At 44.3% G+C, this 13,690-nt stretch overlaps 1 protein-coding gene across 3 annotated transcripts in view; it reads left to right on the forward strand.

The window, feature by feature from the left end:
- TJP3 (tight junction protein 3) overlaps positions 1–13,690 on the forward strand; it is a 148,596-nt gene that overhangs the window by 27,515 nt on the left and 107,391 nt on the right. Inside the window, exon 1 of one of the 3 annotated variants that reach the window (XM_078669064.1) lies at positions 3,272–3,315. The exons of the other annotated variants lie outside the window; for them this stretch is intronic. Coding sequence (XP_078525190.1) covers positions 3,313–3,315 — 3 coding nt within the window. The 5' untranslated portion in view covers positions 3,272–3,312. Of the gene's footprint in view, positions 1–3,271; positions 3,316–13,690 lie in introns of those variants that run through there. 3 annotated transcript variants of the gene reach the window in all.

Consider the following 13,690-nt stretch of genomic DNA (forward strand, 5'->3'; position numbering starts at 1 on the left):
GGAGTGAGCGGGGCTTTCATTCATTCATTCATCTGTATTTTGTAGAGCGCTGCTAACCCCTCTCCAAGGCTTAAGAGTGCTATGGATTGTGGTGATTAGCAGCATAATGCTGTGCAAACCCTAGTAATGTAGAACTGATTAGTCCCCGTTATGAGTGAGGCATGCCAAGAACACCCTTCGTTGAATAAGAATGTAAAAGTTGATAAAGCCGAAAAGGAACACGATCATGAAATTCAAGGGTGATCAAAGCATGCTTCTGACCAGCCAGAGACTGGATTGTTTTTTGGGGGTTGGGTTAGAACTTTCATAAAGTGATTCTTCAGGGTACTTATAAAATAAGTGAGGGAGTGGGTAATGGCTGGTTTGGATGGGTGTTGCAATGTAGTGGGCCATGTAACTCAATGGATCTGAGCGCTTAATGGGCAAAGGTGTTCGAGTACGCCTAGCAGGTGGAGATTGGCGGATTGCAGTGACCGAGTAGAAGTCTGCCCTGCAATTAGCCTCGATAGGTAGCCGGGAGCAGTGCTGTGAATAGTTTTCAGCACAAGGGTAAGTAATATGCCTGATAATTTATTTTGTGGCTATGAGCCAACATACAAAGTTTGGCAAAGTGAAGTTTGAATAGGTCAGAACTTGCTGCTGCGCCAGAAAGAAAACTGATAGCATAAAGGGAGTTGTGATTTACAACAGAATAGGATTTTTTAAAACCAGGAAATCCACAGTGATTCATAGAAATATCCTTAACTTGCTTTGTTGCAAAGTCACAATGGTTGAAGTACTTTTTTATGGTGGAAAGCTGCACTTCAGGTAAACATGCTTGAGGTCTTAACTCGCCCCATATTAAGTTTGGTCATTCTGTTTTCTGGTATATTTTTCAATTTTATCTGCTCTTGCCTATGCTATTGTAATGAAAGACCTAAACTTTTTAAAAGTGTTATTATTCCTTGCCATACAATATCCGAGTTTGAAAGTCTTATAGACATCTCATCCAAAGTACCCTTTGGAGAGTGGAACCCCACATTGGAGCCTTCGTTTACAATGAACAGTGCTATGGCATCCAGTCGGGACAGATTGTGTAATATGTATTGTTGGCAATTTCTTGCAAGCAGTGCTAAAGAGCCTGGCAGAACTTTTATGTTAATGCAGTATTAAGGATCCTGTTGCTTATCCAATCCATTTTTAATATGCACATTGCACTTTCAGTCATAAGATTTAATTTATATTTTTTTGGCTTTACATAATACACATGGTCGCTTTATTGCTGATTCGATTTTGGCATTGTCTTTAAACAAAAAGGAGATTTGTATTAGGTGTCTTGAGTTAACTAGACCTGATGACCTAATAATATCTGCAATGGTATTCTGTAAAACGTGACCTGTAGCACAAATAAATTGGCGGCCCAAATTGATAAAACTGTTGGGAAAGTGATAATCTAAAGACCCTGCTTACTACAATCGAACAATTGGGCAAGTGACAATCTAAAAACTGGCTAAAGTATCGTGCTGCAAAATGGGCACGCAGCTCTTTATGTAAGCCTTGATTGAAATCATAGGTGCTCTAGTGATTTCTATTTTTTATTTTACTTTTTACCAAAATTGTCAGTTTCAAGTACAGGCTTTGAAGCTTTCTTTAAAAACTATACAAAATATTTGTCAAGTGCTCAGTTTTGTGCCAGGAATTTAAGACATCCCTGATGGGTAAAATAATAGGAATAAAGCAAACACAAGGAGATGATGGACGGAGTGCTGAAACTTTTCAGACACTCACCCCTCAGTCACAGATCTGGGTTGAATCCATCATCATTCTTTAGCTTACTTTGCCACCTCAGTTCAGACCCAGCTATATGCAAATCAGTCTTGACCCTGTGCCTCATGGGAACAGTCCAGTCCGAACTGCCAAGCCAAGTTCTCCCCTGAACCGGAAACAAGCATCCTGGGACCGGTTTCTGTGTAACACCCTTCATCAGCCAGGCTAGCTTGAATCCAGTGGCAAAGTGAGCATGGGACCCACGTCTGGGCATAACATGCCAACTTGGGGCAAACAAAGCAAACACATGGAGATGATGGACGGAGTGCTGAAAATGTCCTGACTGATGAGGGCTGAAAGCCTGAAACCGGTCCTAGGATTCTTGTTTCCAGTCCAGGGAGGACCTGGCCTGTATCGGTTAATTTGTAAAACAATAAGTGCCAGGCACAACGTCTTGAGAACATCACAGCTTGCACCATCCATTGCCCCTGCCAGCACTGCCAATTACAGTACCATTACAACTATTAACATCACACTCCTACAAGTGTGACAATTCTTATTATTCAAGGCCCTCAAAGTTATACAAATGGCTTGGGTGATGTATATTAAATTAATAAACAGCTGTTGTGCTCGTCACCTAGTGGCAGACTGTCACAAGCGCCGGTGCTAAGAATTAAGTGCCAGTGCCGAGCACCGGAAACCACCGGCTCAAATTAAGTACTGAGGGCCTTGCAGTTCGGGCTGGACTGTTCTCATTGGGTGCAGGGGTAAGACTGATTTGCATAAGGCTGGGTCCAAACTGGAATGGCTGGGTGAGCAAAAAAACGAAGGTTTTAGGTCCAGATCTCTGTACTGGGGTGAATGTATGTATGACCTTGTTCTGCATTCTGTCCATCAAATGTTCATTTTGCATTTGTCACCTTGAGTGGGATGGGTATGCCCAGACGTGGGTCCCGTGCTATATGGCTGGGTCCAAACTGGAATGGCATGGTGAGCAAAACAAAAAACTATAGATTTAGGCCCAGATCTCTGTACTGGGTGAACATATGACATCTGTCCATTAATTGGTTATTTTGCATTTAAAATAATAGGAATGCCAGTTAGGGTTTTGGATAGTAATCTGTCTTATATACGTTTACTAATTTATGGGGGTTGAGGTTTGGTTTTACCTTGTTACCTGCCTGTTACCTGGTGATTGGCGATTGATTATGTTCTAGATCATAAACTATTACCGTAAAAAAAATGTTTGTAATTCTGCTTATCGATGTCCACTGGGAGGTATAGTGGAGGATTATGTTTTAAGATTTTTTTATTTGATTTTTAAGAACATGTATTAGTCAATGGATTCACGTTGGTGTAAATTGTTTTATACAGTATAGGTACACTCTAATTGTGTTAGGATATGTGGCTGTGTTGTTTTTATGTGACTTTTTGGCTCAAAGCTAAAAATAAACTTAACTTGAACCTTGAAACCATAGCAATACAAGACGCTGAGACACCTCTAACAATTGCTTACTCACCACAGAACCGCCCTGTACTGACTCACCGAAGACCTAGACAAAAGAGATGGTGAGTGGCCGCATGAACATGTTTTCAAAGAATCTCACATCCTTGAGTGGTAGCGACTCTCGGGGGTTGCACATCCATTCCAGTCACCAGCTGTGGTCACAACAAAAGCTAGACATTCAAATTTCCAGTAATTTGCAAGCATTTTGGGGTTTGAGTTTTGACAATACTGCAGTCAGCCATGTTGCAAACAATGTACATAGTGGGCTTTGGCTCCGCCTCTTTCAACGCTGGGCTTTCTTCAACCAGCCTGCCATTTGCACGAGACTTTGACAATCATGTCTTTGTTCAGGCTTATAGAGCATTTATATCTCACTAAATGGTATTGGCTGTTTGCATGTATCCTTCCACCTCCACTCCAGCGCTGGTACTGAACTGCCTGAGGGACTACATTACCACATTAAACCCTCTCTGTAGTCTCTATTGGCTACTTCCTGTTTGCATCATTTTAATAAAGGATCTTCCTTTCCATTAGGGGGTGGGTCTTGCACCCTTCCAATCTCACCTAAATATGCATAAACTAGGTCAAGATTTATGCCATCTCTGGGTGCTTGTCCAGGGTTTCTCCTCTTACAGCCCCCCTGCTATGGCAGGGTTTCTCCTTCGCCTCATGGGCGTGGGGGCCATCTGCTCCTCGAGTGACCTATGCGTGTTCTCATCAGTGCCTTGGCAGTGTGGATTTTTTTATTTATTTGATTATTGTCTTGCTTGTTTGTTCCTCAGCTTGTTTTCTGATAGGGTTGATAACCATCTACCTGCTTCCTGACTCAATGTGATTGGCACAGATCTGCTGCTCTGCGTCAGTATCATGTGGTTTGTTTTCGTTGGTGCTTGTGTTTGATGATGTTGACGCAAATCTTCCCATCTAGGACAGAATGTTACTCGTTGTCGTGTTTTGGGCTTTTTGAGGGTTGAAGGACGGGTCTTTCTGTCCTTCATGTTCTTGGACGGTGTCCCGTGGGGTTGGCTATCATGACTTGCCTTCTTCCAGAAGCTACTTCCTTGTTGGGTTGTTGTGTGCCAGGAGCTGAGCTGGTGTTTCAGGTTTCTTGTTTGTTTGATTGTTGAATCCTTTTAGTGTGCACTTTGGATCTGCGGTTTTGTATCCCAATTGTGGACAGTTGCTGTTTCAGTGTCACTGTGACTGCTTTGCCATCTGTTTGTGTGTGATTATGATCTTTCTCCTACTTTCTCAGGTGACTAAAGTTGTTGGAAGTGCCATTGATTGCTTTGGTCACGCTGGTGGTTTGTGCACCTTGCTTTAGGTACTTTCCAGTGTTTTTAGAAGAGGCAGGTTTGGAAGGGCTTCTGTAATTTGACACGAATATATGATGATACAACGAATTCCGTTGCAACGCATGCCTTTACCACGCATGCGTTACAACGGAATTTGTTTACCACGCATAAACATTTCCTCGACTATTAGCGTGGTGACGTCATACGTCGTTAAGAGAAAACGGCATTTTTTTCCCGATTTCTCTTAAACAACTATGATGCCGACGTGACTTATGGTGAGTGGTTTTATTTGTGGGGGAGACCCCCCCAAGCCCCCACTTTATTTTTTTTACCTTTACCACATATGCCTTTACTACAAACATCGTAGTAAAGGCATGCGTGGTAAAGGCATTAGTGGTAACCACGCATGCGTTGTACTGCATGCGTGGTTAAAGATTACGTGGAAACGGCTTCGTTGTAAAGGCCGTTTCCCATTTGACACATTACTGTTTTGTGATTAATTAACTCACATTGCAACAAAATAATGCTGCTAACCTGGAGTTCAGGGGTGTCGTATATTGTATTGCAGAGGCTGGTCTTTTTGGCCACCCTCATGTTTAATCCGCCTTTCCCAGGTAGATGTCACCTAGTGACGTCACAGAGGTGGCCAGACTCCTGCGAGGAACCAAAAGGTGAACAGACATCACTCCTGTTGTAAGATGCTGACACTGGCTGCTTAGTTCCAAGTGAAATCATCCCAAAGGCAACAAGGGAAACTCCATCAAACATGCAGAGGAACTCTTGACCGATACAAATCTATCCAGATGTTTGTGTAACCTCCAAGGCTGGACACTTGTGACGACGATGACCGCACGTAACGAGTTACCATGGAGTACAATACTTTCATGCCTGTTCCCATGTAGACCCCTGACATTAGGAGTTTAGGTGTTATATGCTTAATCTACAGGTCTGTTTTTGAGGCCACCAGAAGGCCCTTGTGTTGAACCCTAACTGCAGGACACTTTTGATATCATAGCCTGAGGAACTTGAGCAGGTACGCTCTTTGAGTAACTGTGCGCTCTACAAATCACCTCATTCATTCATTCACATCAACAAAGGCATGACTATGCTATTGTGGTGACCAACCAAGGCACAGGCTTCCAAAAGTTTGTAGTTCATAAATCATGCCTCCTGCTTTAGGGGTTTGCAGAAGTCTACCCAAAGTTGCATTACTTGCCGAAGCTTTCTGAAGGAAGGTTCCATGCTGCACCAAAACACAACCAGTCACCACAGTTCATAAAGTCGGAGATGACTGGCAGCCTTTTGATGTATTTTTTTTTTTGGATTTTTTTTGGGATTTTTTTTTCAGTGCACATTTTGTTTTGTTGTAGTTTTTTAACAATGTTATTTTTGGGGAAGATGCTGGAGCATTGGCAATACCAAAAACAATGGTTAAAAGTGAAAATATTTTTAGGGCACAAAAAGCACAGATTACTGTGGCAATCCCTGGCTCGGACCGGAACTACTTTCTGTGCAGATGTTCACATTGTGAAAAGGAAGAATGTGCCCCTCCCAGGAAAGTTAGCCAATGGCTGAAGTGGGTTGTCCTGTTGCCGGATGCTATAGTTTGCAGAAGGTGGAAGAAAACTTGAATGACTCCACAACAGACCAATGGACGAAGAGGGCGGGGTGAAAGACCCTATAAATGACATAGCCAAGCCCTTGTTATTTTACTAAAGCTAAGACCAGACCTAAAAATCAATATGTGCTCCAACACCTGACCCTGTCCTCAAAAACTTTGCTTTGCCCAAACCACAGTGTGGAATGTTTAGACACCAGGTCCTGGAGCCCTAGAAGAGACTCCCGGAGTGCTCTATCGTAGGGGGGCAACGTGACCCTTGAAACACCTGATGTTTTGTTGGTGGGGGTGGCCCCCTTTGGAGGCCTCCCACTCAGCCCGAGTCCTGTGTATAATTGTGAGATTGGTAATTTTATTTGCAATGTGCGTGCCACTCACAAATTTTGGCTGATGCCAGGGCCACTGGAATTATGCGGAAGGAGAGGGCCAAATTATGAGGTTTGGTTGAGTAAATTACGTGGCAAGAAAAGGCAAATTATGCAGCATATTTCGCACATTCTGCCAAAGTACTACTTCACTATTTAGAATTTTTTAAACTGGGTAACTCTGTCTGGGCATTGGCTGCACCAGTTTAACACCCAAATATAGCAATAAGCAACAGTAATTTGGCCAGCCCAGCTTTGCAAAGGGCCTTCTGCAGCGCTGCAACACTTGTAGCTGCATTTTTAGTAGCTTTTGAACCGTTTCAGCTTGAAACGATTTTTGTTTTCTAAAAATCTGCAGTTGGTGGATTATGTGGCAAATGCGGCACGTCTTTAGTTACGCGAAATTCGCCGCAGAATCACATACTAATGGTGGCACTGCCGGAGGCTTGCAAACTCGTTTATTCGTGGCACCTCTCTTAAACCAAACAAACCCTTGAGAAAACCTCCCGCGCTTGCCTTCCAAACACCGCACATTCCGAATGCACTAATGTGGCCACCACGTGCCCAGGGCCTGCAGCCCAGGCTGGTGGCCGGTTACATAACATGTGGTATGTATTGTGCATGGGCACGTGGCGGACTGTGCCTGGCTCACTGCCCTCAGAGAAGGCAAGGCCTCGGCTCCTAAGAGTTGCTTTGGGGTCGGGGTGGGCGGCGGTGGCCATCACGCGCCCCTCCCCTGTGTGTCGCATCCTTCGGGCCGGTGGCGCATTCCTGGGGCCCGCTCCCGGCCCTCGCCTGGTTTCGCTGAGCCGGTTCCAGCCTGTACAGGAATGCGGGCCTGAGAGCCGAGCTCTGCAACAAAACCGGTCGGGCCTGCTGCTCTGTTGCACTTGGCAGGGTGGCGGGAAGCCCGGACCGTGTGCATGTTTTGAGTTTGCAGTCAAATGTCGTCGGGGGAACTGAGGAGCATTGTTTTGGGATTTCAGCGGGAGCAGGCCTGCTGTAGGTCGTCGGTTTAGTGGTTGGCAACGGCGTGTGTGTTGGGTTTTAGTGCCAAGGGCTGCAGCAGGTCGCTGTTGCGCAGCGCCCCCCACGACACCAGAGTAATAGGGGGGCCCTACCAGCATGTATTCTGGACTGCTTTTGCCTGCTCTGCCAAAGTTCCCATGGCCATGTGTAACTAGCTACTCCAGTCCAGATTTTTTTTCCTTTACATTTTGGGACTTTAGTCTTGTTCCTTCAGAAAACAGGACTACAAGTCCCAGAATTCGTAGGGAAAACCAGCGCTGGAGCACCACATTACGCATGGACCTGGGAAACTTGGCAGCTACGTATTTGCCTCTGGTATGAGTATAACCTGTGGAATGTTGATGGCTCCACTGAAGACAATGGAGTGACTCGGGGCCTTTAATGGCTGATATAGCCCTTGGGCTGCAACACTAGACTGATCCTCCCTTTTATAATTTAGAACATTTTCCCCTTACTAGTTTAAAATGTTCCAATAGCCTTACAACAATTCTGCCTCGGGGTAAGCCTTTTCTTAAAGACACCCCACTGCTTATTGGTATTAGCTGCCCCCTTGCGGCTCGGGCCTTGAACTCAGAGTGGGCCATAATGCTATATTAGAACATTGGAATGTTAACAGGACGATGAAGACAATGGAGCAGCAGCAGGCTATGAACACTGCTAAAGGCGTCTGTCAATTTTCCAATGTGCTAATCTACGCCCTCGGCACTGTTGCTCCACACGCTGTGGGAACGGCGCAGGGGAACGCGGAAGGCCGCGGCTGTAGATAGGAACATAGTGAGCCGCACCCGCCCCTCCTGGCGTTGCTCTGTGTGTTATTGGAGCCTCTGCAGAGGAGAGCTGGGAATTTTGCTCACTTCTTGTCTCCTTTGGCTCTGCCAAAAGAAGGGAAACAGTTTGGCAGAGGCCAAAAAGTATCGGGCTGACTGCTGGCCACTTTGACATATCATGGCCTGTGTGCGCCTTAGATCCTATCATGCACACACACAGCAAGAGCTCTGAAAAGCACTCAAGTGTCAGAGGTGCGAGGAGTTTTAAACCCCTTGTGTCTCACAGGAGACAGTTTTTTTTTTTATTTAGAACATTCTCCCCTCCAGAGGCAGTGTTCTGATAGCCTGACAAACTAGCCTGACAAACTAGCAATCTATAATGCCGTTAAAGGTCTGCACCCTTGTTAGAGGTCTAAGGCGAAAGCGGGGCAGGCCTATAACAGCTGGTATCGCCTGCTAAGGAAGGCTTTAAAGCTGTATCTAAAAATTTGAATGTTGGGAGCGCCACTGGAGTGTCTCAGGGCCATTAATGGCTGGTATAGACCGTCTGCTCCAACCTTCCAAGGTTTGTCTCTCTTTTTAACTTCGAACATTCTACCCTTAGTGAGTGGAATGTTCTATTCACCTTAACGGCATTCTGCTTCAGGATATGCTTTTTGTTATACCCACTGCCCCCTCCCCGAACTTTTTTATCGGTACTCTCCTCCGGCCTATAAATCGGATTCAGGCCTTAAGGGCCGTTTTAGCCTTCAGCTGTGGACTATAATGCAATATTAGAACACTGGAATGTGGAGCACTCCATTGAAGACAATGGAGTGCTCCGTGCTTCTACGGGCCGGTAAAGGCCCGCAAAGCAACATTCAATAGTTGTTTTCACAAAGGCCACTCGGAGCCCGAGGGCATTTAAACCCCCTCTGGCTCTGAGAGACCTTTGTTTTATTTGTTAGAACATTCTGCCCTTAAAGTTTAAGACGGTACGGGATACAGTTAATATTTGGCGCTCCATTCTGGTTAAGAGTAAGGTCTCTCTCTTTCATTATAAAACACCCTTGTGGTGTAATCCGGGTTTACCGGCAATTTTTCAGGATTTAGCTTGTCGTTTACTATCAGACTCTGGCATTAAAATATTGGGTGATCTATATGACCACAAGGGATTTATGGTATTTGAGCGACTGAAGATGTGTTATAACTTGCCGGAGGTGGCTCGGTTTAAATGCTATCAGATTAAGGATTATTTAGTGAGAAAATTAGAGTTTACCACTGTATCAGATTCTGAAGTTTGGAATTGTATCTATAGAGAAGCAGATAAAGCCCTGATTAGCATAGGGTATAAGATCTTTTCTGGCTATAATACTAACGATATTACAAAATTAGATGAGAAATGGAGTAGAAAGCTGGCAAAGAATGTACCATCAAATCTGATTACTTTGTCTCTTAATAGCTTAAATTTATCTGTTCAATCTTCAAGTTTTAAACTACAGCTGTTTAAAACCGTATGCCAACTTTATTATACCCCCGAGAGGATTCTTAAATGGGCAACAAATAATAACTTCAGTGATCGTACGAAAGGCCCAAAATGTGATTTAAGTGGAGCTGATATTATTCACATGTTCTTTTCCTGCCCGCATCTTATTGAATTCTGGGATGGAGTAACTAAATTTGTTTCTGATAGACTTGCTAGTTTTAGTGCATTTTCATCAATGGATGTGTTGGTGGGCATATCGGGGGGTAATAGTGCATTATGTGATTTGCTGAACATTTTAGTTACATGTGCAAGGTTGGTTATTGCTAGAGTTTGGGTTAAAAAAAAACCACCAACGGTTTTGAAGTGGTGGAGCCTTGTTAAGGAAATATATAATATGGAGCATGCTCTTGCTATTACAAGGGGTTTACAGACGAAACGGAAAGTGGACAATGTGGGGATTAATAATGTCTTAATAACAGTCTTTCTCCTACTTTTTCTTTCTTTTGTAGTATTTTTATGGTTGGCCTCTACTGTGCTTATGATTTATGTATTCTCTTGCTTTGGATATGTTAATTCATTGATCTTGCTTAAATTGTATGTAGACATTTATTGCTGCTTTTTGTTTTTTTGTTCCCCTTGGTGCAAATTAAAATATATTAAAAAAAAAACATTCTGCCCTCTAGTGGCAGAATGTTCTAATAGCCGTATAGCCCTTCGTAGCTGGGCTATACCGGCTATTAAAGTCCCGCTCCCTTGTTAAAGGCCTGAGCCGAAACGCTGGAGCGGGCCTTTAATAGCCAGTATAGCCCGCAGCGGGCTGTAAGGCTATATTAGAACACTGGAATCTTGGGAGCTCCTTTGAAAATAATGAAGTGGCCCAGGGCCAATAACTGGTGGGCTAGACCTTTTGCACCAACATTCCAATATTATGTATTTTTGTTTCCTCATGTTTAATTTAGAATATGTCCTACCTGAGGCTCTCTTCTGTAACATGGGTTCAGGGCCATTAAAAACAGGTGCAGCCCGAGGCAGCTGGATATACTAGAAAAGTGATCCTCCAAGCACAGACCGGGACGCATGCGGCCCTCCTGACCTTCACATGCGACCCCCAGCTGAACGGCCACACTGGGCTGCTGAGAACACTAACATTCATAAAGATGTTAATTAAGCAGGCAGGCATTTATTTACACTAACTGAAATAAAAGAAAAGAAGTAAATGAGGTGTCCTTAACCATTTAACTTTTGGAACACATTCATTTTTAAGTCCTCTTTCAACAAACATGTCTAAATAAAGTATTTTCCAAATTGCGAAAAGTGTGTTTCACTAACATTCGTTTCACCTTATTACATCAGACTATGTCGGTGCTTTGAGATGCGCTTTTTACGAGTGCTAATTTTTAAAATGAACATAGAAACAGTCACGCCTCCTCCCAACCTGGCCTCAATTCCAATACTGAACTACGAGGCAGGTCCGTGATCTTGAGAAACCCTCTAGGTGGTCTGGGTTGTTATTATAGATGGACAAAATTATAGTTTAATAAATCAAACACAAGAGTTTTATACAGCATATATCTTGCCCACAGGTATTTAAAGGGGCTCTTGAGATGTCAAAATGTAGAAAAAGGGGGCAAAGTGAAATTAGACACTTGCCTAGGATCACACAATTTGTTCAAATTGGGAGGCAATGAATAATCCCAGGTTTTGTGGTTTCACATTGTGCAATACTAGTGCATTTCAATTCAATAATTGAGTGACTTCCTTTTTACATTGGACTCTCCCAAGGTAGTGACATCGGGCAGAGATGTTTTGCCCTAAAGTGCAGTAGAGGGATTGTGACACAGATACAGCATAACAAAAAGCCCCACTGCGACCCTGCTAGCATCAGTACGGCCCTCGGTAATACCATAGACCTTAATTTGTGGCCCCCTGGGAAAATGTTTGCGAGTGCCTATGTACTAAAACTTTAATATGTTGGGAGCTCCGCTGATGAATGGCGTGGCTCAGGGCCGTTAATGTCTGTTATTGAACACACTCTTAAAGATTGCAGTGTTTGTCCTTTCTTTCTTTCTTTCTTTCTTTCTGTTTAATTGAAAATGTTCTACACCTGGTAGATGAATCGGATTTCTACTTCGATTTTGACTTGTCCTTAAAGGCCCTCTCCCTTGTTAAAGAGCCACTCCTGTGGGCTCAGCGTCTACATCTCAGACATGGAATTAAAAGCTCCTATAGCCCTCAGCAGACTATATACTGGGGAAAGGACTTCCCAGGATGCGCAGTCCTGGTTTCAGAGGGGCAGCCTAAGGCTGCAGCATAGTTTAGGGACCACCACAACACTGATAAATACATGTTGGAAAGCACTACACCAGCCCACACTTTACTCTTTATTTCTCGAGTTCTCCTGAGGTACCTCACTCCTGACCTCCAGCTCCCCCTGATGGCCACAAATGGTATCGCGGTGCGGACCAATCATGGGCTATCTTAGCTGGTTTATGCCATTGGGCACACAGCTGCAGTCCACCAATGCTGCTCCGTCCCAACATAGAAGCTTCACTGGTATTTCTGTACTGCGCCCCTGCCACATACCTCCACTAATGCACCTCTTTCCTGACCCGAAAAGCTCCCTAGCATATATCCGGGTTGGTTCCAAGATGCACAGCTCCATGGTATCCCTCCTTCTGGGCTTGTGGTTGTTGATTTTTATTTTTATTTATTTATTTATAACGTTTTCTATAGCGCGAACTTGACCCAAGAGGGTATCAGAGCGCTTTACATTTAGGATCTTTGCGTTACAAGTTATATCAGATACAAAAGCATTGTAAGGAACAATACACAATGTTGCAGTAATTCGAAGGAGGGAGGGGAGGAAGGAGTAATAGCGGGGAGACGAGGAGGAACAATGCCCAATGTCCGGCTGGGTAGGTGACGGTCAAGGGGGAAAACCAGGGCCAGACTCCTTATTAGCTGTCAATCGGCCCCACTGGTCATCAGCCATGTTGCTCAGGTCTCAGCGTTCAGGAAAAGCCAATTTTTTGTTTATTTGATATGCGAAGGTTATATATAGCGCTATCTAGACCCCGAATTATCAGAGCGCATAACCAGGGGAACGTTGCATTATAAGGTACATCAAAAGGATTATAAAGTGCTGGCTAGACCCGTAGGTATCAGAGGGCTATAGCAGAGGAAGATTGCGTTGCAAATTACATCCGTTACAGTAGCGTAGTAGGTACAGTAAACAAGCAACGGAAGGGAGGAGTAATAGCGGGGAGACGAGGAGGAACAATGCCCAATGTCCGGCTGGGTAGGTGACGGTCAAGGGGGAAACCAGGGCCAGACTCCTCATTAGCTGTCAAGCAGCTCCACCGGTCATCAGCCAAAGAGCTTGTACCAGAGGGACACAAGCTGAGGAAACCTGCAAACCTAGCTCAGCGTGGGGGACTCCAGCTCTCTGCCAGGCCTCTGGAATCCAATCCACCGAGGAATCCCACCGTGGAAGGCAAACTTGTTCCTCCAAGGTGTCATCTGCCTCATCCTAAAGAATTTAAGAGCCATCCTGAGAGGGCAGTGTCTGTAGAAGGCCAGGAGGCCTGGGTGAGAGTCACCTGGGGTGGGAGGGGTGTCCTCTGGGCCACTGGGACAATGCAATTTTGTGGCTGTGGCATTTTCCACATAATTAAGGATTTGCCAAACCTGTTGCATAATCTACAGATTTTAACAAAATAATTGTTTATTGTTCAAATGGATACAAAAGTACTAAAAATGCAGCAACATATGTTGCCTCATTGTGGAAGGCTGGTCACCTTTCTGTTTCTCATTGCTATATTTGGAGGTTAAACTGGTAGAAATTAGGTGAACCCTCTGCACAGACAGTGTTAGGATGTGTACAAATATATATTGAAGA

The sequence above is a fragment of the Lissotriton helveticus genome, chromosome 12, assembly GCF_964261635.1.
Source record: "Lissotriton helveticus chromosome 12, aLisHel1.1, whole genome shotgun sequence".
Lineage (NCBI taxonomy): Eukaryota > Metazoa > Chordata > Amphibia > Caudata > Salamandridae > Lissotriton > Lissotriton helveticus.